The sequence below is a fragment of the Epinephelus lanceolatus genome, chromosome 21 (assembly GCF_041903045.1).
Source record: "Epinephelus lanceolatus isolate andai-2023 chromosome 21, ASM4190304v1, whole genome shotgun sequence".
Classification (NCBI taxonomy): domain Eukaryota; kingdom Metazoa; phylum Chordata; class Actinopteri; order Perciformes; family Serranidae; genus Epinephelus; species Epinephelus lanceolatus.
Window position 1 is genome coordinate 22,286,404 of NC_135754.1, and position 26,200 is coordinate 22,312,603.

The following is a 26,200-nucleotide window of genomic DNA, read 5'->3' on the forward strand; positions in this document are numbered from 1 at the left end:
TAACATATTTAGAAGTCTTCTTCGTGCCTTCTAAAGTCTTTGATATAACTCTACACCTTTGTCTTATTTAGTATGCACAGATCTAGAAATATACAGATTACCTCTGTCCCTGATCTGCTCACCTACAATCCGAGTGCACCTTCTCACCTTCGACTCTGCTCATCGCTCTCTACAACGTCAGAAACGCAACAGTAATAGATAACATGAGCCTTTGGCTTGACTGTGTTATCAAGCATCTAATAACGTGTTGCTAATGTGAGAGGGGGCAGCACGGAGGTACAGTGGTTAGCATTGTCGCCTCACAGCAAGAGGGTTTCTGGTTCAAACTCCAGAGTGGGGGAGGCCCTCTGTGCGGAGTTTGCATGTTCTCCGCATGTCAGCTTGGGTTTTCCAGGTACTCCGGCTTCCTCCCACAGTCTAAAGACATGCAGGTTAATTTGTGACTCTAAATATAAACACCCCCACCCTGCAAGTTGATTGGATTGGTTCCTTAGGTTTGTGACATATGAAACCCTGGCTGTCTTAATCTGTGTTCTTGAGACCAGGCGTGGATTGGCCATTGGGAAGTTTGGGAATTCTCCTGCTGGGTTGTTCTAGTAGGGGCTGGTCCTTTTTTTTCCTACATCCAGCATTATGTACACTTTGTTCATACTTCATTTTGAAAACTGGATGTAGTCACGTGTATCCTTCCGCTTACTTGGAAGAGTCCATCACTGGATCTCCCCATCAGCTTGATCTGGGCCATTAGATTGCATTCATCATCAGTGTCAATATATGGTGGACTACCATCGTAGGCTCGGCTGATTTGACCACAGAGATGCGAGTGACTACTGGCCTGACTGCAGTTATTTTTACAGCGTTCCCTACAGGCAACCAGACACTCCCGAGCACTGTGTTAACGCCTGATAAGGCATATATTTGATCGGCAGCCCAGCCTTGATATAGTGAGCTGGCTCTAATTTGGTTCCATGTTTAAACACTGTTGACTGTTTTGCAATATTTTAAATTATTCTGAAAAGCAGGCTAATAAGTCAAATTAGGTGACAGGCAATCGATACATTAATTCAATTTTGAATTTTTGCTGTCTGTTCACACAAACGTGGAGAGGCAATCTTTGTATAATTAATTGTTTTACACAATGTTTTACCGCCCCTGTTTGAGACTGTCATTGGTACACTGCGGTTCTGAAGTCCTCTGTCAGTGCAATTTTAATTTCTTCCCTTATAATCTTAGAAATATCTCCCCTTAGGGATGATAAGATGTTTGTCTTAATTTCTTCAGATGACATACCTCCACTTTCCATGCTTGTCGGCTAGGGTTGGTCTGAGTTACCTGAAGTTCGGGTAGTTAGCTGTGTAGGTCTTGCACGCCATGGGGTGTTACCTCAGCCTTTCCATCATTCAGATCAATATTCCTCGCGTTATCCAAATTTTAGTGTCTTTATGGTGAACTCTGAACTTTCAAGCAGGTTGTCAGGTAGTGCTGATCCTGCAGGAGCTCTGAAAAAGACGTATTAGTCCATACCCTGCTCACTAGCGCCCCCGGTACTTTGCAGTTCTAAGGTGGACATGCTCAGTCATGGCATTAATTGCTTATTTCGCACATGAAATTTCTTGTAGCATATAAAAGACAACATTTGGACATGTTGACAAGGTTGAAAACTTGATGTCCTAACTCTATGTCCCAACCACAGGCTAAAAGGGTTTGGCCCTGCGGGAAAAAGGCATAAATTAATTAGGTTCGAGTGCCGTCATTTTAAAGATGACTCTGCAAAGCTCAGGCATGAGTTACAAGGTTATAAGGCATGTCCTGTTACTGACCTTTGTATTAATCTGGGCAGGGTTGGAATTAGTACAAGACACCAGCCAATCGCTGGTAAAATATGCAAGTGGCTGCCAGATTTGTTCCACTCACCAGCCAAAAAACAATCTACTGAGTGGCTGGTAGATTTTTTAATCCATCCGCTACAGTGACAGGTGGACAAAAAAGTTAATTTTCCACCCTGACCCTGGGACACCATTTCGTTTGGTGTGCTGTTACATCACCTTGAAAGAAGGAATCTTCACTTCTTCAACAGTCATTTGTATCTAATGTCTTCCTCTCTAATAAATATCAACCATTTGATTACACTTTATGTATCGTGTTTCTAATAAAACATGTCACCAGTGGAGTTCCTTCAGGCTCAAGCACACTCTTGTTTTTCATTTATCAACACAACCTCAAGTAATGCTATGCATCAACTCATACTTTTATTTTTTGCCCTCTGGCCATTCAGTTTGAGGCGTACATTTCTATTTGCCTGGCTGATATTTTCAGTCAAACGTCTGCATGCTGCCTTAAATTAAATCTCATGTGACAGGCAGAATTTTTAGCCATGCTGGTGACATGGCTCTGGAGATGACAGTGTTGATTGCACAGACATTCATGTTTCCCAGAGAATGAAGTTTACTGACTTTAATGATGCTCTGACTTTTCCTCTACCAGCACTGTGAGGTTGACATTTTTGTTTTTTAGGGAAATATCTCAAGAAAGCACAGCTCTGATGGGAATGTCACCATTTTGCAGGTATTTTGGTAGAAACCAAAGTTTTATTTTGACCCGAGGATGGGGTTAGATGAAAAGTTAAGGGATCACTAAGGTTGGTACAATTCATCCTTGGGGGAAATGTAAATTCGCTGCCAAATTTCATGGAAATCCATCCAGTAGTGGAGATATTCTACTAAATATAAATGTCAGCCTCACAGTGGTGGTAGTAAAAAGTCAGGGGATCACTAAAGTCAGTAGCATTCCTCCTCTGGGAACCATGAATGTATGTCAGAGCTCTAACTAAACTTTTTTCAATGCGAGGAGCTTATGTAATCCATCACACTTCTGAAATCACTCACTGCGAAAGAAAAAGAGACGGAGTGATTGATCGACAGGTAGACAGGTAGAGAGAGTTGTGGGGAGTGTCGTCCCCTTCTTTGTCCCTTTTTCCTCAGTAGTTCAATTTTTCCAGAGTGGCTGCTGGTGACACCAGACAGTCCAAAATCCCACCACCACTTCAGCACTCCATTGTAACTGCCTGACAGCTGTGACAGGTGCGGTGCTTTCAGATGTCACTGTCACGCTTCATCTTTTCGCTGTGTGCGTGTGTGTGAGAATGTTTGTGTACTCTTGAATGGTGTACTCTCTTGCAATTATACATTGACAACTTCAACAATGATTGTATAGTGGTAATCACAGTTGTATAAATCTTTTTAGACTAGGTCTATCTTCCATCCTGCGACAGTCCTGAAACATTTTATCATCCCTGATCAATTTTTTGAGGTTCTGTATGCGACATTCGGAGTTTTAGTATAGCAGTAAACATGTTTTGTGGTGTGAAGATAAAATGGTGTCCTGAGCAGAAACGGACCGATCCTATTCCCAGGTCGTCAAATATCAAAGCTTTGTAAGGCCCTTACGCTCTCTGGCATCTCAGTGAGACGTAAATGTGAACCCATGCTCAGCAATATTTTGCGCCAAGTGCAACTATCGTAGAATAAGGTGCACGGAAGTCTGCGTAGGGATGGGAGGAAGGGGAGGTGGATGGGTGAAACACAGACTTTCACCCAGGAGACCACTGTTCATAACCCATGTGAAAGTGCTGTCAGCGCTGTTTTAACTTAATGTTATGTCCATCGGCAAGGTACTTTCGTAATTCACGTGATGTATTTACGTACTTATTTTAACCCAAAGCATTTTTTCTAAACCTAGCCAAGTAGTTTTATCATCTAAACCTAACCACAGCCGTTTGACAACGTTAATCATGTGTTACAACATGTTTCTCCCAATAAATACCTATGCATCACTAACAGACCACAAAAGGTGCGTCTTACAGAGAGCCAAACGGTGCCTTTGGTGTCAGTATCGGACACTGAAGGGTTTGAGAAAGCATCAGTATTTGACAACCTTGGATGAGAACGTGTTGGCAGTGACTGAAGTTACACTACTGTGCGTGTCCTCTGCGTGCATGTGAGTGCATGTTAGTCCGTGTGTGTGTATCCCACTGGCTAGCTAATCACCGCTGCTCTACTCTCCACTCAAAAGAGTAGCCTCTACCTTTTGGTTTCCCCCTTTCCCAGTTAACACAACTAGCTCTGTCAGCACTGTTGCCATGGTTAATGCTGTTCATGCTGTTAGCACTGTTAGCTGCCAGCTCAGTCTCCTCCATGTTGAGAACAGTGTGCAGTCAGCCTGAATCAGATTTAGAATCACAGATACACTCTGAATGTCATGTAGAGCTCCTTTAACATTTCATGGCAACCCATCCATTAGTTCAGTGGTTCCAAAGTGGTGGTTCAGGCTCCAAAAGTGGGTTGCAGGTCCATTGTGAATGGGCTGCAGGTGACTTGCAAATGTGTCAAGTTTGTCAAAAGCACACTTTATATTGAAGTACAATGAATTTCTGGCACAGAGCTTTTATTTTGAAGTGCTGTTTCCTGCTGTAGAGTGAGTGACAAACAGACTACAAACAGCTACTTGACAGAGACAGCAAACTAACTCGACTAAATGGCCAAACCCAAGTATGATGCTGAAGTATTACACTGTGTGGATCATGAGTTACTGACTACGGGGAAATCTGGACCCCGTGGCTGGACCGGTTGGGAACCACTGCAGTAGTTGTTGAGATATTTCAGTCTGGACGAAAGCAGTGAACAGGCTGAGTGTGGGGCTCAGAGGTAGAGTGAGTCGTCTACTAATCAGAAGATCGGCAGTTCAGTCTCCGGCCTCTACAGTCCATATGTCTAAGTATCCTTGCGCAAGATACTGAACCCCAAATTGCTCCTGATAGCTGTTCCATTGGTGTGTGAGTGTGCATGAATGGTTACTGAGTAGCAGGTGGCACCATGTACGGTCGCCTCAGTCATCAGCGTGTGACTGTGTGTGACTGTGACATGTGGTGTAAAAGTGCTTTGAGTGGCGCAAGACTAAAAAAGCGCAATACAAGTGCAGTCCATGTACCATGCCATTGAACTGACACAGTCATCCCTAGAACCACACTGCAAGCATGGCTATAATCTACAACCCAACATCTTAAAGTCACAGTCCAGCAGCCGATGCTCAGGGCTCTACCATTGCCGACTCCTTACAATAGGTTTATCTTACTGAGACAACCTCACCTCTTCATCAAAAATGATATCATATGCATACAGCTCCCTCATGTTTTATAAATTATTGTCTCACTTTATAAAGTAGAGTGATGTCACCCAGCCATGTGCCTTTGTTGGCTAAAAACATCTCAAGACTTATGTCAGATTAACTTCCTGTGAGTTGCAACTTGTTTTCTATTTCATCTCCCTCCCCTATTTGCATTTGTATTGAATCCACTCTGCTTCTTCACTTTGCTATTATGATTTTTTTCATTCCTTGTCTCATACACGGCCAGTCTCTGGTTACAGGAAGGACTGGTGCCAGGAACTGCATTATACTCTACTCACTGTAAGTGCATCAGGCTAAGAGTGTTAGCTAAATCTGAAAGGAAAAGCACTGTTCCATTTTATTCAAACTGACCGCTGTACCTCTGAACACACTTGGCTGTACTCTGGTTATAGCACTTAGACGCCAACACGTAACCTGTACGCACAACAATGTAATGTAAAGCTGGAGGTCTGTTGAAGTCTTTGACAATGGGATAACATTGTCCATGTGGGAGTCTAATGGTCTTGTATCTTGTACCTTCTGGAGTTCATTTTTCCACATATGTACTTATTTCGGCTGCTTTTCTCTCACAAATCCCCTCGACCAAACGGGAAGCATCTGACAATTGCTGAAAAATTGTTGCCATTAATACACTATGCCACAGTATGCTCAGCAGCGGCTCCGCAGTGTTACATCTCTGTGGAGTGGAATGCTGCAAGGACAAGAGGGATGAGTGTGCCAAATATGTTTGCTCACTTCAGCCGAGGGCTAAAGAGAGACCGCAAAGTGACATCTCTCACATTCTCTGTAGCATCAACAAACATGTCTTCCACCAAAGCAGAGGCTTACCCAGTGCCTGAGGCTGAGGTCGCTCCGTCCTGCAAGTTTCTTGATTTTACTGGCCATTCACAGGGCTGCAGCTCGTATGCAGAACTAAAGTGTAGAGTATCAGAGTTGTAAGAGGGAAATTCAAGTCTGATTAGGTCCAGTTGTGTCACTACAGCCAGCCAGCAGTCATCATTTCCTTTGTAATGATAACAGAGAACATGACATTGTGTGTGGATGATAAACTATTTAATGCACTACATTTAAAATAACACCTACTACTGACAGTCATTACCCATGAGTCAGAGCAGCTATCGTCAACCACCCTTTGCACTTGTGATTAAATTACTATGCAGACGTTGTCATATGCTGTATGTATGTGCAATTGTTGTTGCTCCATCTGAGTGGACGTCCTCTCGCCCCTGACTAGAGGTCTGCTCTGGTCTCGCCTCAGGCATGTGGTGCGACCTCGCGCTCCCTGCATGGCGACATGGCAGCGATGCTGTGAAATGTCACTTTTTCCGTTGCTCACAGAGGCAGCGAGTTGCTGCAGGACATTATCCATGGTGGTGGGAAACAAATGGAACACGAGTCACTGTTAAAGGTCAGACTACAAGGCTCATGTATACAGGCCAGTACAGCTGTTTTCCTTTTGAGTACGAGGGAAATATATTCATATTAGACAGAACAAAAATATAAACATAATGTTTTAGTCTTTGCTCACATTTTTATGACTTTGATTTAAAGATCTAATTGTTTTTATGCACACAAAGACTCTCAAATTTTGGTTACAAATTTGTTTAAATACGCAATAGCAAGCACCTCTCATTTTCAAAAATAATCCATCCACCAACCAATTGTTGTGTCAGCTCTCTGGGTGGCTGGTCTGAGACAGTCTTGCAGGTGAAGGCACCAGATGCTGAGGTCCTGAGCTGCTGTGGTTACACATGGTCTGTAGTTATGAGGCTGGTTTGATGTCCTGCCAAATTCACAGACATTAGAGATAGCTTATGGTCATGGGATGAACATTCAATTCCTGCAGTCAGCATGCAAAGATAATCCATCCACCTGACAGGTGTGGCATATCAAGATGCTAATTAAACAGCACCATAACTACACAGGCGTGCCCTGGGCAATAAAAGGCCGCTCTAACGTGCAGTCTGATCACACAGCATAATGCCACACATGTTGCAAGGGTTGAGGGTACATGCCATTGTCCTGCTCATTTTATTACCATAAGCTATCTCTGCTGTCGTTACTGTGAATTTGGCAGTACATCCAACCAGCTGTACAACTGCACACCAGCTCAGGATCTCCACATCTGGCGTTTTCACCTGCAATACTGTTTGAAACCAACCACCTGAACAGCTGATGCAACAACTGGCTTTTGATGGATCATCTAGGAAAAGGAGAAGTGTTCACTATCACAGATTTTAACAAATGTGCAACCAAATTTTGAGGGAAATACCTCTGTTGTGTCTAGGGCTGCCTCCTAATAGTCGACCAAACGTTTGCTGACCAAAAAGGTCATTAGTCGGCAAGATTTCATTGGTCACTTAGTCGCAAAAAAAATAAATAAATAAAACGTGAAACTCCATTAGGAGCTGCGCCTTGTCAAAATAAATCAAAACCTATATGTCTGGACCATGTGGGAATTTAATTTGAAAGGACAGACACAGGAAGAGGCCACCCTCAACAGTCAGACAGGAGTCAGGTTAATTTCCAGGGCTGGTACCTGCGGTTATTCCACAGGCTAGTTAATAACATGTCGGGCAGGAAATCCAAAGTGTGGGATCATTTTGAGAAGGTGAAGGACGAACCCAAGGTGATATGTAAACTCATCTTCATTGGTCGACTACAAACATGACGTATCATCTGAAACATGGAAGTAGCTACATGCCCATTAGCCACTTAGCACAATCATTACTGCTTTGCCAACAGCGTCATTAACAGGCGGCTCGCTCAGTGTGTGACGTGCACTTGTAGATAAAATATAGGCCTATATTAATGAAGGTTCATTAGTACGGTTTTGTATTTCTCTGTAATGTAGCACAGTGTTAACAATGTTACTGATACTATTCTTTCTCACACCTTCAACTCAAACCATTATGTTGCCCCGCCCAAAATATATCATCTAATAATCAAATTACTATCGTAAACATTCAGGCGACTAGTCGACTAATGGCCCTAAATGATGACTATAGGTCGACTAGGAAAATTCTTAGTTTGGGACAGCTCCAGTCGTGTCCATAGAAAGATTCTTAGATCTTTAATTTAAAATGGGAGTTTTTATGTTTTTGTTCAGTTTATGATGTTGCTGAATAGTATTTCTCTAAGTGTGAAAATAATGGCAATGTGAAAATTATTTTGACTCCAGTACAAACAAATGTTGGCTGATTGTCAACATAAAAGACACTAATACAAACCCCTTTTTTAAAGAAAGCATTCTCTCTGTATTCCAAGTTAATAACAAAAATGTGTGAATTTTGTGAAGTCAACATGTACAAAATATTACTGCTGGCTCCCTTTCAAAGCAAGCACTCAGAAGAACCTCTGAAGTGAATAGGTCAGGACAGATCACTCATAGAGATGAAAAGCACTGCCAGCTACAGTGTTAAATTGTATTATAGGGTCATAGAGATAAAATACTTCAGAGGACTGAAGTAAAGTGCATCTTGAAAATTAAACTGCACCTTATAAATAAGTGATTTTGATTGGGGATTGATAAATTAACAGAATAAATAAACTTTTGCTGCTTAGTATGCTGTATTTACTGCTGGCCTGCTGCAGTCATTAAGTGGCTGACAGTGGCAGGTCAAAGCATTGCCTTGCATTATAACAGAGCAGTCAGGAGTTTGCTTTGTCTTCATACTTGGTATCTCTAACTTGCAATTAAAGATTTTGTTTGTTTATCTGATCGTGACAAACGAGTTGTCACCTTCATGTAGAGGCCAGCCAGTTTGACATTGTTTTGACACAATTTGAATTTTGTTATTCAAGATTTGAGTTATTATCATAGAAATACAATGAAAGTATAATGAACATTGAACTGTTTGTTGTGATCATTTGACAGGAACAAAAGAAAATGGTGATTAGTTGTTAGTTGTTATGGTGAAAACGCATGTCAATAAAGACATGCAGTGTGTCACACTCACTAGTTTTCAGTGGGACCCAATAAGTATAACAAACTCACCATTGTCAATGATAATTAAGTCCCAATGTCCTCAGACAAGTACTTTCTAGTTAACAGCATCTTAGCTTGTTACTGTTGCTAAAATCAGTCATATTTGTTGCCATATCAAACTACAAACATTCTTCAACAAAAATAAACAAGTTCCAACCATTAAATGTGATCAGGTTTTGGACCTTGTCCACCTTTGTGTCAGGATCAGCTGCAGACTGACTTGGCAGAGATGGCTGCCATCTTGTTTTCACATGGATTAGTGTATTGTGCTCGTACTACCACTAGATGGCACAAGAAAGTGTCCACTAACGAGGACAACAGGTCTGAGTTAAGCAGAATGAAGTATAAGGTGCAGTAAACCTAGAATGTGATGTTCTCATATTAGGACACAAGGTCTCAGGAGGATAAACGGAAAGATACAACCATACACTAATCCAAGTTTCTCTTTTAACTGAACTAAAATTAACATTAGTTTAGTTTTACTGCCTTGTAAACTCATAGTAAAACATAGTTTGTTCAAACTTGACATCACTGAGTTTGTTGGGAAAACCTGTTCTGCACACTATTTATCTCTGTGGTCTCTGTGTCTCAGCTGTCCACTAAGCAGCATCTCTCACTCGTTCTTTGGAGGCAGCTACAGTTTAAGTTTACATGTTTTAACAAACGTGCAATTAATGGCAACAACAGTAACAGGGAAATAACATTTACGGTAGTATTTTAAAAGTTAAGGACTGCTTTTTTGAAAACATACCACTACAGTGCTTATTTGGTTGATATTGCAAAACCTCACCTCAGTGACTATATAGCCCTTTTTAAATAGGAACTGTGCAAAATTTGCAGGAAAGCCCAATCAGTCGTCTTTCAGCATTGGCAGTGTAAAAACAAAATCGGGGAGTGCAGCGAATTGCTGCATAAATACTTTTGTTTATACAGAATGTGCCTTTTACGGGGCAATGGAGGGCGTGAGCAAGTAACAAAACGTGTAGCTCAGCGTGTGACATAAACAGTGACGTACTCCGAGGGAAGTTTCGGCTGGTCAAACCTTCGGCGATTCTCTCGTAAGTTGGCCCATCCTTCACCGTCTCCGTCATCTGCCAGTTAATGGCCTCTTTGTTTGCAAGGACAAGGAGGGTGCGCAATTCCTTGTCTCCCCAGTTGCTCATCTCTACAGTGTCTGTGAGGTTTGCATTTCCCTCTTGCTACTAGCTGCTCGCTAATTCCTGCTATCAGCTGTTTCCTGTTTATCCACCGCCAATGGGTCGCACGTGCAGCGTCATCAACAGCTCCTCCCACAAGTCTTCAACAGCCCCTCCCGTGACGGAAGGGCGGCTCATTCTTTTTAAACCAAAAAGGTTCTGCCAATATGTCTACCCAGCAAGGTGCAAAATTGGGCGCCTTGGATCAACTCACCAGTCCGGCTCTGTGTGTCTAAACGCTCGCAGCTTGCCAGCAAAAGGGCCCAACATTCACCGAAAATCCGGCAGTGTAAAAGGGGCATAAGACTTGCCACCCATTGGTTTGTTTATACAGAAGTTAGACCACTACAACCGTTGCAATGGCAGCAGTACACATGAAAATGGCTGCCGTGCTGACCATCCTGCTACATTAGTTTGAAAACTCAGTTTTGGCCCACCATACTCACTAAATTGTCATTTTCCGAGGCTGAAATATCTCCCGAGGATGAATTGTAATAACTTTGACGATACCTTAACGTTTCGTCCAGCCTCAGCTGCACTTTGTGTTCAGTTCTAATTAGCAAATTTTACAAAGCTAAAATGCTAAATCAAGATGGTGAACACGATTAACATTATACCTCAACATCAGCATCCCTTTGAGCACGTTAGCATGCAGCCATTAGCATTTAGCTTAAAGATTCTCATGTTTGATTTTTATCATTAGGGGTGTTTGTTTCTGTTTACCATTATGTGTTTGCAATTTATTTAGTTTATGATAATAGAGCTTTTTATCTTAAGTTGTCATAGATGAGCTGCCTGGTGCGTAATGAAGATTTATGGCTTCATCTATTTTTATTTCAGCAGAGTTATTACTTTACTGTTACTGCTTCTGTGCTGGTGATTCAGATTGGAAATCTTTTTCAGCTGAAAAGTTATATCCTCCCCGACAGAAGAAGCTTTTTCAAAGAGAAATGTTCTTGTCTGTCTGAGACAAAATGTTCAGAGCTGGAGACTACTGTGCTCTCTGCTCTGATGAACTGAGATCTAAAGACAAAAGTGTAACGAATCAAAGATTACCCATTTATACACTTAACTTTTCTAAGCATAATAATTCAGCGTCAAGACCAAATCACAGTCACACGAATAAATTACATATTAAAGATGTTCCAACACTCAGCAGAGCAAGTCTTTTTTATTTAATTATCACATGTACAACATAACAGCCACCCCCTTTACTCCCTCAGTGACTTTCTTTCCCAGTGTGGATTATTAGAACAATATTAATTTCACAACACTTCTGTCTTATGTGGTGAGTGATTATTCAGTTTTTTTTAATATTAAAAGCACTTGTGGTTTAAGAAAATTAGTGTCATCTCAGCCCACGAGTTTTTTTGTCTGTCCAGATTTTCTTTTGAACTTGTTATATGAAGAGGAACAGCAGAGTTCATTCCCTGACATTTATGAATAACTCCGAACATTTTGCGTGCATCGTATTGTGCTTCATTGACTTAAACACTTAAAGAGAGAGTAGCATTTCAAAACAGGAAACATAACAGAGGTCGAGACCAGCGCTGCTACTGCTGGTTCCTGCAAGGGGATCTTTCCAATTATTATTTTTTCACTTTCTTCTCTATACTCACTTTTTTTCTGTCCTTGTGTTTCATTTGCTAACCAGCCTGTTTGTGTCCATGACCATATTTGTCCACTTGTTCGAGTAAAAGCAATGAAGAAAAATAGCTTTTGCCACAACAATGACCTCCCCATGATGAGAACACGGCCACAGAGAAAAAATAACAAGGAGAGTTTTGCTAAAGATGGACAAACAAATCCTCAAAGAACTCCACAGGATAGCATTGGTTCTTGTTTTCATCATATCGTCCTTTATGCAGTGCAAAGATCTGACAAGAATTCACCAATAAATTAAGTTCATGTGCAGTATGTGCGCTACGCACAGGTCAGGCTGCCGGTCAGACTCCGGTCCTACATGAGCACGCAGCTTTTGGCCCGGTCCTTTCTAATGGCAGGTGGGTGCTCATGAATCTCAGTCCGGGGCGGCTGCTGGGAGACCCGCTTGAGTCCGCGACGTGAGCCAGCACGTTTGAGCTGAGGCCGATGGATACGGGACACAGACGCCAAGGTGGTGACGTGGAAAACATCACGGACGCTGTTCTCCGAATACTTTGAGGTGCACTCTGTGTAGGCCACAGCACCGATCTGCCTCGCCAAATTAGTGCCCTGCAAACACAGAAGAACAGAATATGGGTCTGTTAAGATACACAGTGAAGACACAGGCAGCACATCCAGCAGACAACCTGCAAGATTTACATTCATTTCGAGTTGTTTTCTGGCTATCTGAGGAATGTAAATCCAATATTTACTTTTCTTTTTAGCTCTCATTTTGGTCTCCACCATCTCCTACGAGAAATAGCTCTTTAGCTGCTTGTGATTAACTTTGCTATCTGTTTACTATCTGGTGTGTGGGGTAGGTAGCATACACTTGTCTGCTGCTGCTGGAAAAAAAAAGGTTGATGAGAAGAATCCTGAGACTGAACCAAAACAGTAAATTTGCAAGTAGTAAAACCAAAACCCAAAAGCTTAAACGGAAACCTCTGTATTCTTTTTAACCTGGGCCTTATCTCCCCATGTTTTTTTGTCAAAGTCAGGGGCTTACATAGAGACAGAGCAGGAACCCCATGCTACATACTATATTGTATAAAACTGAGTAGCACTTGAAATAATTCTCTGAATATTTCTTGGTCTTCTCTCATTTGCGCTTGCCTGTAGTTTTGCACTTTTACCAGTGGTTTCTGAGGTGGACGGTATGTTAGAGTCTTTCAATCCATTGTGGCTCACAAGAAGGTCCATTTACTTGGAATAATAATAATACAGCTAATTGGCCAGTATGTTTTAATAGTACATAAATGTTTGGTAACTAGTTCACCTTGCGGTTATGGATAAGTGCTACACAAACTAACATGACTGCACAAGAATTCATGGATAACAGCCTATCATTAATGTTGTGTACTGTAAATTAATTATTTTTTGTTAATGAATAGGCCAGTTTACCTTTGCTAATAATATGTTGTTTCATGTTAATGTGTATTTTCTGACATTTTGATTTTTGGAGAAAAAAAATTAATTTTAGACTTTAAATCATCAAACAATATTTTGGCGGCCCCCTGTAGTATCTCTGAGGACTCCCTTGGAGGTTGCAGCCCCCTTGTTGAAGACCCAGGGTCTAAGTGGCTAATTGAGACAACAACTTTACTGGGAACTTTTCCAGTATTGACAGAGACTGCTGCAGCTGTAGCAGTGAAACAGGCTGCATTTTAACCCCTACGGACAATTGTGCACCAACAATTTCTGTCCAATAAAAGTGCTTGTATTTACTACTGACAGGCTCAGATCGTTATTTTAAGTGTTTGACAGTGTTACTGAAAGGCCCCTACAGAGAAATGAAACATTGTTCAATACCTTTCACTTATCCAGTTTGTTTATTAGTGTGTGTAACCAAGTCTCATTCTGAAATCTACCGAAAGAGATTTCAGAACATGACTTCTCCTTGAGTGAGACTTTGTCACAATAACAAACAGACAAGCAAAATGTTATCAGACACTCACAATAACAATCTGAGCCTGTCGGTGGCAAAAACAAACCTCATAAATAGACATAAACAGATGATGCACAATTGCCCTTGGACATCACATTGCAGTCTGATTCACCACTATGGCTACAGGGATCACTTCAATACTGGACCAATTTCAAAAATTGTTGTCTCTGTTAGTCACTTAGACACAAAAACATGTGAAAAACAAGGCCATGATAAAAAAATAAAGTTTCCATTTAAAGACCCTAAAAGGCTCCAAAGTGGGGAGGAGGACTGCAGTCGGGTTGTAATTCTTTATGAGTCCATCACCATGGGCATCGACTTTCATATTGCATTTAGTCATCTGGTCCATTATAACTATTAAAAAGATTAGTCCAGCTTTGAAACTCAAACATTTAATAAGCCCCGTTCTTCAGTTTGTGTGTGTTTGTAGTCCACAAGAGGGTGAGTCACCTCGAGAGCTGCTGAGAGCTAGTACTTAGAGCTGTGACAAACAAATTGTGTGTATGTGTACAAGAGAGACAGGGGGGTCATCATGGTGGAAAGGATGCATTTTGCATTCTTAAACATCCCTAAACCATGTTGAACCTCTGACATGCTGTTGGAAGCTTCGTGTATTGCAATAGAGTCAAAATCAAATACTTAATTTTTGCCATACAGAACTGAAAAGTGGACTTTGCAACACTCTTCTGAAGCATTCTCTAAGTTTATATTATCCCCATTTGTTACATACTGTTATATTATCTTTGCTTTATCCATTTGTGGATATCAGACCGTTGGTCTCGGTCATGAACAGTAAACATCCCCCTCCTAATAAAAGCCTATGCTCTCAGAAGCATGATAGCTAGCTGGTGCACACAAAAAGCTAAGATCCTCCACACAGCCATGAAATATTCAAGGCCTATCTGTGCAGCTGTAAAACCCGAGCGTAAAAACTCATCTTATTCCCAGTAGTGGTTATCACCATCTTCAATCTGGACTGGTTGAACTTGTATATGGTGCTTTCATTTTGCTTACCTGTCCTCCAACAGCACTCACTCTGTGCTGGGATGTATCTTGTAATAAAGAAAGTAGAGTCTACATTTTGTATTGATTTAACCAATCCTTCTTTAGATCTCATAAAAAGCACCTCCGCTGTGTTGCCTTCTCACTATCTGTTGAGTTTCTCACTTAATTTCATTCCGTCTTTCTGGAGTGTGTCATCAATTGGATTCATCAACTTCCTTGGCAATGAAACGTCGACACTGTGTGACAGTGTGGGTGTTCAGCCATCAGTGTTAGCGATATCCCGTATTGTAGGAGTATCTAGCAGTCAGATGTGGTAATATTATTCCTCCTCTATGAAAAAACATTAAAGGCTCGAGCTGTGCTTCCAGGGAGGCTGCATTATTTTTGCATTAATGGAAGCGTTCCAACACTTCACGTCTCTATTTCGATGCCGTTAAGCCGATTACAGCGGTAGTCACACAGTTAGTGTGCGGTTCATTCTGGCAAATGCACCTCTCCTGGGGATCACATCAGTTGGTCAAGTGGCTGAAATGTAAAGGTCCCAGTTTGATGCTGTTCGTAATGCAGCCCTTTGAATGGGGGCCCGTTAAGAAAAGTGCTGTGGCAACACTTTAAAGTACAAATTCAGTCACTTTCAACCTGTGCTCTATTTTCCATCTTTTTTGTATTAGTAGTCCAGTGTGCAGGATTTAGGGGCCTTTGTTGGCAGCGATGGTATACAATATTTATAACTAGGTTTCAGAGGTGTGGATTCGAGTCATATGACTTGAACTTGAGTCAGATTTGAGTCACAAATTTGATGACTTGAGACTCAACTTGACAAAATAACAAATAAAAAACCGGAGACTTGACTTGAACTCAAACACCAATGCCTCGTGACCTCACATAGACTTGAGCCTTTTGACTTGAAAATACTTGACTCTTTCTCCCGAAGGTTTGGGACGAATCGTGTCATTTCCCTATTCATTCCCAGCAAGCTAACACCTTTTATTTTTAATTTTTTGGAGGGTTTTTTTGCCTTTATGAGATAGGATAGTTTAAGTGTGAAGGATGGGAGGGAGAGGGCCAGAGGCTGAAACCTACAGCCGCTGCGGCAAGGATATTGCCTTCGTCTATTGGACGCCTGCTTTGCTCACTAAGCTGCTGGGTGCCCCACAAGCTGACACTTTAATGTTAATAACCGTGTATCAGCGGTGTGGACTCGAATCACATGACTTAGACTTGACTCAGGATCAAGTTATAAATTTGACTTTAGATTTGACTTGGACTTTAACACCAATTACTTGTGACTTCAATTGGACTCGAGCCTTTGAACTTGAAAATGCTTGATTACTTTCCCCCAAGTTCAAATATTAAAAGTATGTTATTTAAAAACTGTGCCATGAATCAAATAATTTCCCTTCATTCCCTGAGTCAGTTAACATTAACGCTATTCACTCCCAGCAAGTCAACACTTAATTCCCTAGGTGATTCAATTAGTTTGAACCAATCCAACAGCATCCAGTCAAGTTGCAGGAGAGAATTATGAAGAACTAACATTATGTACAAAAACTGGTCAACAAAAAAACAAACTGCAGTGTGCAAAACGTGCAGGTTGAAAATCATAGACGCAACAACTTCCAACAAACTTGTTTTAACAAATCTAAAGAGGCATTCATGATTTTTGCAAATTTAGTATGTTTTTACTTCATTGTTAAAATGACATTTCGTGAAAAACACATTATGACTAGTTTAGGACTTGAAACTTAAAGTTTAGGACTTGGGACTTAATTTGGGACTTGACTCGAGACTTGACTGTCTCAGAGTCCTGCACCTGGTCGGGTACCCGACAAAAAAACAGATATAGAACAAGTAAAACAATTGAAAAAGATGTGCAGTTATTGCATAACACTTTGACATCCAAATCACTATTATCAAACCACGATTCCTTTTATTCTAAAAGTCAGTGACACAAGTCAAACGTTTGACCCCATCATCAGATTCGTCACCGACATGGAGGACTCCAGTGATGACACTTTGCAGCCCAAGGATGAGGTCGCAGCCTACATTGAGTTCAAGACACCTATGGAGGATGTTTTTGAGGTTTTTTGGTGGTGGAAGAGAGTTGTTGCATAGCGATGATACACCATCTCATCTAGGTGTATTGGTGTGAACCAGCAGATTTTTAGAACGTTGCAGAAGGGCGCATTGCAAGCAGTTGCATGTCTCAATTCGTCTCATTACGAATCGCTGGTCTGAACTGGGCTCTAGACGCTTGGCACAGGGGAGAAGCTTCAGTTCTGCAACCTCACCACTAGCGGCCACTAAGTCCTACACATTAGACCTTTAAGCCACAGTGTCATCAATTGTTTGACCACAGACTTACTGTGCCTCCGTATTAGTTTCTGCCAGTACAATACTATAAAGTGAATGGAAACACAGTTCAGCCTCAGATGCACCTGAAGTGTGTTTCACTGTTGAATGTTCACGCTAGAAATGCTAGAATTTTTTTTTTTTTTTTTTTTTTTTTTTGCAAAAACAGGTAATTAAAATAATGTGTAGTCACTGTTGTCACAGTTTGGATGCAGCTAAATTGGACACATATAAGAGTAAACTAAACAAGACATACTCTGGGTGCCTTTGGGATGATTATTTCAAGTGTTCTTTAATTAGAGCTGCACTGGAAAGCTACAGTAGGCATTCAGCCAAACAAGGTTAAGGTGCCCTCACAGTGAGGATTCTAGTCAGCGCAGATGGGAAAGAAAGAGTTTGAAAGTTTAAAACTGCTGCTGTTACACTTTCAGGAAAACATTTGGAGTCATCAGAGGTTTCCCTTAATTTGGAGCTAAATCACTTCATCCAGAGAAAGTAATCTTAGATCTTGATGGAGCAATTTTGATGCCATTACTGACAGGAAAATGAGGGTGGTTACCTTTGCTTTGTCAAAGGTATGAGAAAATATTAATATGTTGACAAAAGGCTGCCAAGAAGTGTGAATTCACATTTACATGAAAATAGGCTATTAAAATTCATGCATGCCACTGTTGATCGCTCCAAGACACAAACAAAACAATTGTATTATCGCGCATCCGGCTGTTTGTCTCTATCTTTGCTCAGTCCCAGCTCTTTTATTCTCCTTGTGTTTTCATATTTGTGGAAGTTATGATCTGAAGCAAATGTCATTCTCCCAATTCATTTTCAGAAGTTTTGTTTATGTGCACAGAGAAACAAAGTAATGGGTGTCATTTGTCTGGGACGATACTATTAAATTTGTTCGTAAATCAGTGATACTATAGGCAAATGAAAATTGCTGCAGCGGAAAATTACAAAGTACTGTACATTTGAAACCATATCTCATGCATGTTCCAAATACTGTAATGTTAAATAAATTAAATCAATAGTGTTCAGTTCGGTTAAATTACTACTGCGTTGTTGGGTTATGGTTGCAGGAGCAGCAGTTAATTTCAAGCTAGGTTTGACACTGTTGATGCAAACAGATAAAGAGAGATGAGTGGGGTTTTTCTCTGCGCTCCTCACCTGTTCGTGGGTGACAGGGATGAGTCTGTGTTTGGAGAGCTCTCTCATGACGTTGAGGTCCGTCCTCATGTCCAACTTGCAGCCGACCAGCACCACTTTGGCATTGGGACAGAACTCCTGCGTCTCCCCCTGCCACTGTGTATCAAGAGACAAACACATATCAGGCACAGGGTCATTATAAATCAAATAGAGGTTTAACTGAGGGTAATACAGGACATGTCATTGCAAAACAAAGGGCTTTAATCTGCTGCTACAACAGCCTCCACTCTGCTGGGATTGGCTTTTCACAGGAGTTTGGCACCTGGCTGCAGGGATTTGTTCCCATTCATCCAAAACTGCTGGATGGGTTTAAGGTCAGGGCTCTGAGCATGCCAATCAAGTTCATCCACGCTAAAGAGGGAATAACAATCCTGAAAACTGCTGCCACAAAGCTGGAAGAGCATTGTCTACATAACATTGTATGTTACATCATTAAGATTTCCCAAAGATTAGAACAAAAGGAGTCTGAAAAATACTGTAAAGAATGTGGTGATGTAGACGTGGCTGTTTTTCTTGAGAGGCCACTGTGTTAAACAGCTGTTCTTCTCTTTTATTGTTTGTTTTTTATGTTGTATAAGTCGTATTTTATATGGTTTTGCACGACTGCTACCTAGGCCTCTCTAGTAAAATAGATTTTTTTTTTATCTCAATGGGACTTTCTGGTGTAATAAAGGTAAAAAAAAAAATGTAGACATATTTTTTGGTCATATAATTTAGTAGTCACACATCCCTGTAACCTAGAAACAGCTTCTTTCTTCTTCTTTCAATAAAGTCATTTGAATACCATCTGAAGGGGACCTATTATGCTTTTCCTTAGTTTCTGTCATATATGTAATGTTACATTGTCAGACGTTCATATTAAACTTATTCAAGTTTCAAATAATGAAATATACATGAGAAAAAGTAATCCCTGTGATCAAGAACTTCAGGCTTTAGACCGTTCTGAATACTCTGTTGCCAGTGTTTTTTCAACCTGGTCTCACTCCCAGGTAGTCACATACCGATGCATGGTCAGCAGCCCTCGGTGTCAGATACCAACACACATAGCCACCCCTTAGCGGCAGTATGTGACGCATTGGATGATGGCATTGTTTAACTTCAAAGCAAATGCCATTGCATAAAGAGCAAGAAAGTCTGTATAGGGCAGTAGGGAGTTGAGCTGGATGGGTCAAATGAACTGAGACATTCAAGGCGGGATACCGCAGTTTGTTTCCCGCGTGAGACCAAAAGTAAATGAAGTTATTTTAGTAACCCCGTTAAAGGGTTTTTTGAGGGGAGTTTTTCCTTATCCGCTGAGAGAGGTCCAAGGACAGAGGGATGCTGTATGCTGTAAAGCCCTCTAAGGCTAATTGTGATTTATGATATTTGACTTTATAGATCAAAATGAAAATACTATTTGTACACCCCCTTGAGTCATGCTTTGTGATTGGACTACAATGAACTTTGACTTGACTAATCTGTTAAGCACTTTGGGTTGCTTTTGGGTATGAAATATGCTATATAAATATATTTCCCTTGCCCTTTTGCCTCACCTAACAACATAACATATGGAAAATGCAGTTATTCAAACCATGCTATGTTTTTTCTACACCAAACCATGTGCTTGCCTGAACCTAGGGGAGTAAAGTAAGTCTTTAACCTACATTCAAAATTTATATTGAAAGGTGACTCGATAAATTAAGAGAGCTGAAACCATAATTTCCTGTGAAAACAGACGTATATCTTGAAAAGACACAGTACGTGTATCGTAGGGTGACCATATTTTGATTTCCAAAACAGAGGACACTCGGCCGGCCACGACATAGCCTACTTAAATGATACTCGCAGTTTACTCAAAGATGCCTTATCATTTTAATATATTTAAAATTTATATGTATGGATAGAAAATTCAGTTATATTACAAAATAATATCTCTCAAAGACAGAAATTCAGATAGGCCCCTATAGATAGGGGACACATACACACACTAGAGTGTGGCGATCCGAGCCCGACGGTACCCGACGGGTCGGGCCAGGTTCGGTCAAAAATGTAGCTATAAATTGTATTCGGGCTCGGGTCGGATTCGGTCAGCTTTCAGTGAAAATGTAGTGTAAAAATAAATAAAATCCTATTGTCTGTCCTGTTTATTGCTTGGGCTCTGTTATTTACGTGACAACACCTGAACATAACACACACACACACACACACACTGGCTGTTTGTTTCTACCTCTCCCCTTGCTGGAAGTCTCGGACCTCAAGCCGCCCGCCTCCACCTTGATTAAACGCTGAAAATAAAATAAAAGAGGGAGACAGGTTTTTCCTATTTTATCTTATTTTGTTTTATTTCTCCCTCTCCTCTCGCTGGAAGTGTCGGACCTCCTGCCTCCCGCTCCCGTCTCAAACACGGAGGTCTCCCTCTCCGCACGCCCGGCCTGTAACTGTAACAACTGTGTGACACAAACTCAGTGCTTTGGTCATTAAATAATGTCGTGCTCGGTTCGGGTTCCGACAGAAATATGCGGCCTGTGCCGCACTCTAACACACACACACAAACACACGGAAAACCGGACATTATCATCAGTTTATAAAAAAAAAACCCAGGCGCCCCGGACGGGACGTGAAAAGTGGACATGTCCGGGCAAAAGAGGACGTTTGGTCAGCCTAGTGTGTCAAGCATAAGTTGACACGCTGTCCTTGAACATCCATAATCAACGTTGTCGGGGTACCTACAGCATCATAGTTTGAAGTTTAGGGCTGCTTGACAAGTTGGAAGTGAGAATGTGTTGGTTTTTGCTAGTTTCGAGACAAGCTGACTTCAGCTCGTGACAGACTGCTTTATATGGTCAACTGCTCCATGCATGCTACTGCAAGTGTTTACGTTTACATTACATACACTGCTACATGTAGCTACATGCTAACATCAGGGAATGTAATCCTGGTTGCCCATATTGTTATTTTTTTCTCCCTGATTTCAGATCATAATCCTATTTAAGCATGTCCAGTTCTGAAGACTTAATTGGTGGTTTAGAGCAGGGGTGTCAAACATAAAGGGTCCAATGAGACACACTGGATGATGCTGCACACCTAATAGTGATGCACTTCCGAAGGCTAAGAAGTGTCAAGTTCCAGGAGCAAGTTAAACAGTGAGTAGCTTTCTTCATGTAACATGCTGCCTCAGAGGTTTTTCTATCCTGACCAGAATACAGCTCACTGAAATTACAATGCATACGTATCCTGGTCATATATTAAAGATATTGTACATTATGCTAAATATTGTCAAACAGCAACTTCGATACAAAAGAATTTGTATCAGACTTCTATATTAAAACAATGTTGGTGGCACCCTGTTGCTAAGACACTGTGAAAACATATGATTTGTAAATGGCTTGTAAGGCAGGGAAACACTTAACCTGCTTCCTCAATAGCTTCCACTTTAGATTGGTGTGGAAGGAGCAGAAATGTATAGGAAAATGCTCCTGTAATGACTGACTGATGCTGTTAAAATTGCACTTATTCTTTTGAAGACATCACAGGCTGTCATCTGTTTTGTTCTTTAAACTAAAAAAAGGAAACATTTGGACGTGTGTTTTATTTACAGGATATTATGCAATGGTTTTACTGGTCCGGCTGAGCTGCAATCAAATCGGACTGCATGTGGCTTATCAACTAAAATGAGTTTAACACCTCTGGTTTAGAAGCTTTTACTACTGATTTTTCACCGTAGAAAGTGCTGCTATATTCTTTTACGCTCATTTCCCGGCTGCAATGATGGTGCAGAGCGGTACAGAGGAACGGAAGAACCTGAAACGCTGACCAGAATAGGCTCTTTCTGGGAAGGGGGCTTAAAGAGACAGGCGCTGAGGGTGAATTCAGGTGTTCCAGCACAGACAGTATGAGGTAAATAATCTGTTTTTGAACATCAAAACATGTAAACCTGCTGTAGCAGAAACCCAAAATACAAAGTATGAACCTGAAAATGAACATAATAGGTCCCCTTTAAAGAGCGACTCAGCACCCCCTGAACATCTTATTTTGCTGACCTTCAGTGCTTCAAAATCTTTTTATTCAACCTTTCTTTAATTTAGATTAAAAAGAAAACGATAATCTTTGTTAGTGGCGTGCTGCTGTTACAAGAAAATTTCGTACATTTTTAATAAATTGTGTAAACCTCAAAGGGCTGTGCCAGTTTTTGGATATCTGTGCAGCATCGATAACGATCAGTGTTTTAAAGCTGGGACTCAAATGACTGAAAATCAGTGTGTCTTTGTGTCTGATAAGCTGGACTTCCTGAACTTTCATCCTCACAACCATAATCTGCAGCAAAAATATATACATATAAAAGACCATGAACTCTGAACTTGCAGGACATTACATCCTAAAATGGTCATTCGATATAACAATCTTCAAATATAAAGCAGTATGATGAACAAATCCTGAAACAATACAACAGTATGATGTTCTGTTCGCTGCAACATGAGCTCACAACAGCATGATGCTCGTGGTCATAAATGCGAGGAGAAGACAGAGACAGACCACAGACATGACTCAAACTACTAAACTGTTTCTCTCTATCGTTCCCTTTCTCTCTGAGACTCTTGTCATTATCTCCTCACACCATGGCACAGACAACCACTTTGAGCATTGCTGCTCCATTTGTTCTCCCTTACAAAGAGATCTTTTCTCCCGGATGCCTGTGTCGCCACTGTTACAGGCTCCGGCGTGTTGTGCAGTTGTGCAGAGTGAGCTGTTGCCTTTCAATAGGACGCTCCGCCAAACAGTGTGCAACTGGTGAATAGCACCAATTTAGATGAGTCACAAAGGACCCATGGGAAGAGCAGCTTATTGTTTGTGTTAATGTTGAGAATTGGTAAGAGTTTTGTCCTGGATAAATAGCAGAATATGAGCAGTCGGAGCTGAGAGTCTGGGTTATCAAAGGAGGAAAATGGAGGCTGGTTATTTTCGATAACTCCAGCTAACAATTCAGTTTGAAAATCAATCCAAGTAACTGCACTTTGAGAATACACACATCAAAACCACCAGGACGGGTTGTGGCTGTCACTGAGGACACTGAGGTCAGGTTTTAATGACACATTAGGAGTTTACATTATATTATTACACGCTTATTACACATGTTGGATTTTTAAGGCTGATTCTGACAGTTAAGCCAGGGTAGCAGTGTGGCTCTGTCTGCCCATCACTTTGGTTCAGACTGAACAGCTGCTGGATGGATTCACATTAAATATTATACAGATATCCATGATCACCATACGTTGACATTTGTGGCTTTAACTGAAATCTCTCCTGAATCACACTGGCAAGAAAACTGACACAGACAGGCATGTTCCACTCAGGATGAATTGTAGTAACGTTTTTTTTTTATCTAGCATCCATTTCCCTTTATCCAATATGACTAACTAGACAATGTGAGCATGCTAACCTGCTAAACTGTGATAATTAACAGGATGGATAGTGTAAACTGTAAACCTGCTAAACATCAGGATGCTAGCATTGTCACTGGGAGAATGTTGATGTTAGCATTTAGCTCAAAGCAACACTGAGCCTATGTACAGCTTCACAGAGTCGCTAGCATGGCTAGACTTTTGGTCTAGTTTAAACTAAGTATCTTAAAATGTGACTGGGTTTTAGTATCATTCCCCACAGTTACATATCATACATGCAGTGTGGAGGAGGCTTTGAATCAAATCAAATCAAATCAAATCAAACTTTATTTGTATAGCACTTTTCATATATTAAAAATGCAGCACAAAGTGCTTCACAGAATAAAAACAAACAAAAATACTACATACATGTTGAAAACCCACCCCTCCCAACCCCACATATAAACACAAACACACACACACACACACACACACACACAGTTAATAGTCAATAACATGGCTGGGCACTGAGGAACGGGGAGAAAAAAATTGCAGCAAATTAAATTTAAACGTTAATTTAATACATATAGATTTTTAAAACTTTTGTTTAATCTGGTGAAATTTAGTCAAAATTCAAGAGTGTTTTGGTTGCTAGTTGTGGCTTTTTTTAGTCTGCGTGTTTTTCGTCTCAACTCACTTCTATAAATAACCACATCTTAATGACGACAGGAGACTGCTTTACGCATTACGTCGGCTCTGCAGCAATGCCAACGACCTAACGGTAAAACAACCGCATTGCTACGCCGCACTCGTTTCTCAAACCGAACATTTCACAATAAAGGCTTCACTTCCTGTTCTTTGTCAAATGTACGGTAGCTGCACAGGACCAATACGAAGATTTGCAGAGGTCAAATATACAAGAAAAAAGTAACCTCACATATTTAACAACCTATTTAACAATATTACACTGACACAAATTTCTCTCTGTATTGTAGCAAGTCATACCATCTAACAATAAAAGAACCTTATCACTGATAAATGGCACTCACACTAGTCAGAGAATTTGCATGTGGGTTGAGTTGCACTAAAGGAGTTTCGGACTGGCGCAACTGTCATTTTAGTAGCAAATGTACATGCACCCATCTGTACACTGATTGGCGTGTAGGTCTTAAAGTGAGGTGTGGTCAGGTGCATTGTTGGCATATTGCTATTTTGAGGCAGCAGAAATTGATTGTGCCACTTACAAATGAAAACCTGGTTTAAAGTCAGAGTAGCGCAGTATTTTCCTGCCATTTAAAGGATGCATTATTCAGATAGTAAGATGCGCTTATGTAGGCGGGTTCACAAAGTGCATGCACTCAGCTTGTTACACACACAGGGACACGCGGATGGATTGCAGATAGGTTAAATAATACATCCTTAATTAGGAAAATACTAAATACATTGACTAAAATGTGAACAGAGCAGAGCTTCAGAGCTGCTGTCCGATTCCTAAGAGATTTAAGCACATGAATGCATGTGGAGCAGCGTGACTTCATTTATAATTTCAAAATTTAAAAGCAAAGTTCTTGGTTCCTCAAGTTTACAACTACAGTTTTAAGTTTGCTACTTAAATGTCCCACAATATTTGCTGCAGTGACATTACTTCTCTAACTGCATCACTCTCTGCAGAAAACCGCTCGCTTCTCCAATTTGCCTAAACTGCCATGCAAATAGCAGTGTGCCAGGTGCAGGCACACCTGGCTTTTAAAGGAAATGGGAGACGACACTCTGATTTGTTTCATTCATGTTACGCCTAAAATACACCTATGATTAAGTGAGGGACTAAATACAACCCCTTTGTCCCTGCTGCCTTTCTTTGTGCCAGGATTATGTGCCATTTAACTTGCAAAAGTGGAGTCGGACACACCCTAAACGCACTTTAGATCATGCACTGCAGATCTTTTAAATAGGGCCCTTTGTCTCTGAACTGTGGCATCGAAACATCAAACATGGACGACTGAAAGCTTTAAAAAAAATGAACTTTCTACTCAGATTTTATGCATGTGATGGTTTGTTCAAAAAACTATGATAGTTTTCCTAGAAATAACTTTAAAAACATTGCAGTATGTTGCAATATATTAAATTGTATCCCCTTTATTGTGATCTGTGTTGTCTCGACAGACTCTTGCCGATACACCAATAATATACTCTATTTATACCGACTGACCTCGGGGTGATTCATTCAGCTACGATGAATCAGTGGATAAACGTGTGATTGCAATTACAGACACTTACATCATCAGCCAGTGTGTATGTGTCTGTCCTCCTCTTCCTCTTCTATCGT

The 26,200-nt window shown here is 40.9% G+C and overlaps 1 protein-coding gene across 1 annotated transcript in view; it reads right to left on the minus strand.

The window, feature by feature from the left end:
* Nucleotides 1–11,507: 11,507 nt before the first annotated feature.
* LOC117259391 (rho-related GTP-binding protein RhoN-like) overlaps nt 11,508–26,200 on the minus strand; it is a 59,315-nt gene continuing 44,622 nt past the window's right edge. Inside the window, exons 4-5 of the mRNA XM_033630705.2 lie at nt 18,479–18,613; nt 11,508–12,582 (exon numbers count right to left, since the gene is read on the minus strand). Of these exons, the coding sequence (XP_033486596.1) occupies nt 12,328–12,582; nt 18,479–18,613 (390 nt within the window). The 3' untranslated portion in view covers nt 11,508–12,327. The remainder of the gene's footprint in view (nt 12,583–18,478; nt 18,614–26,200) is intronic.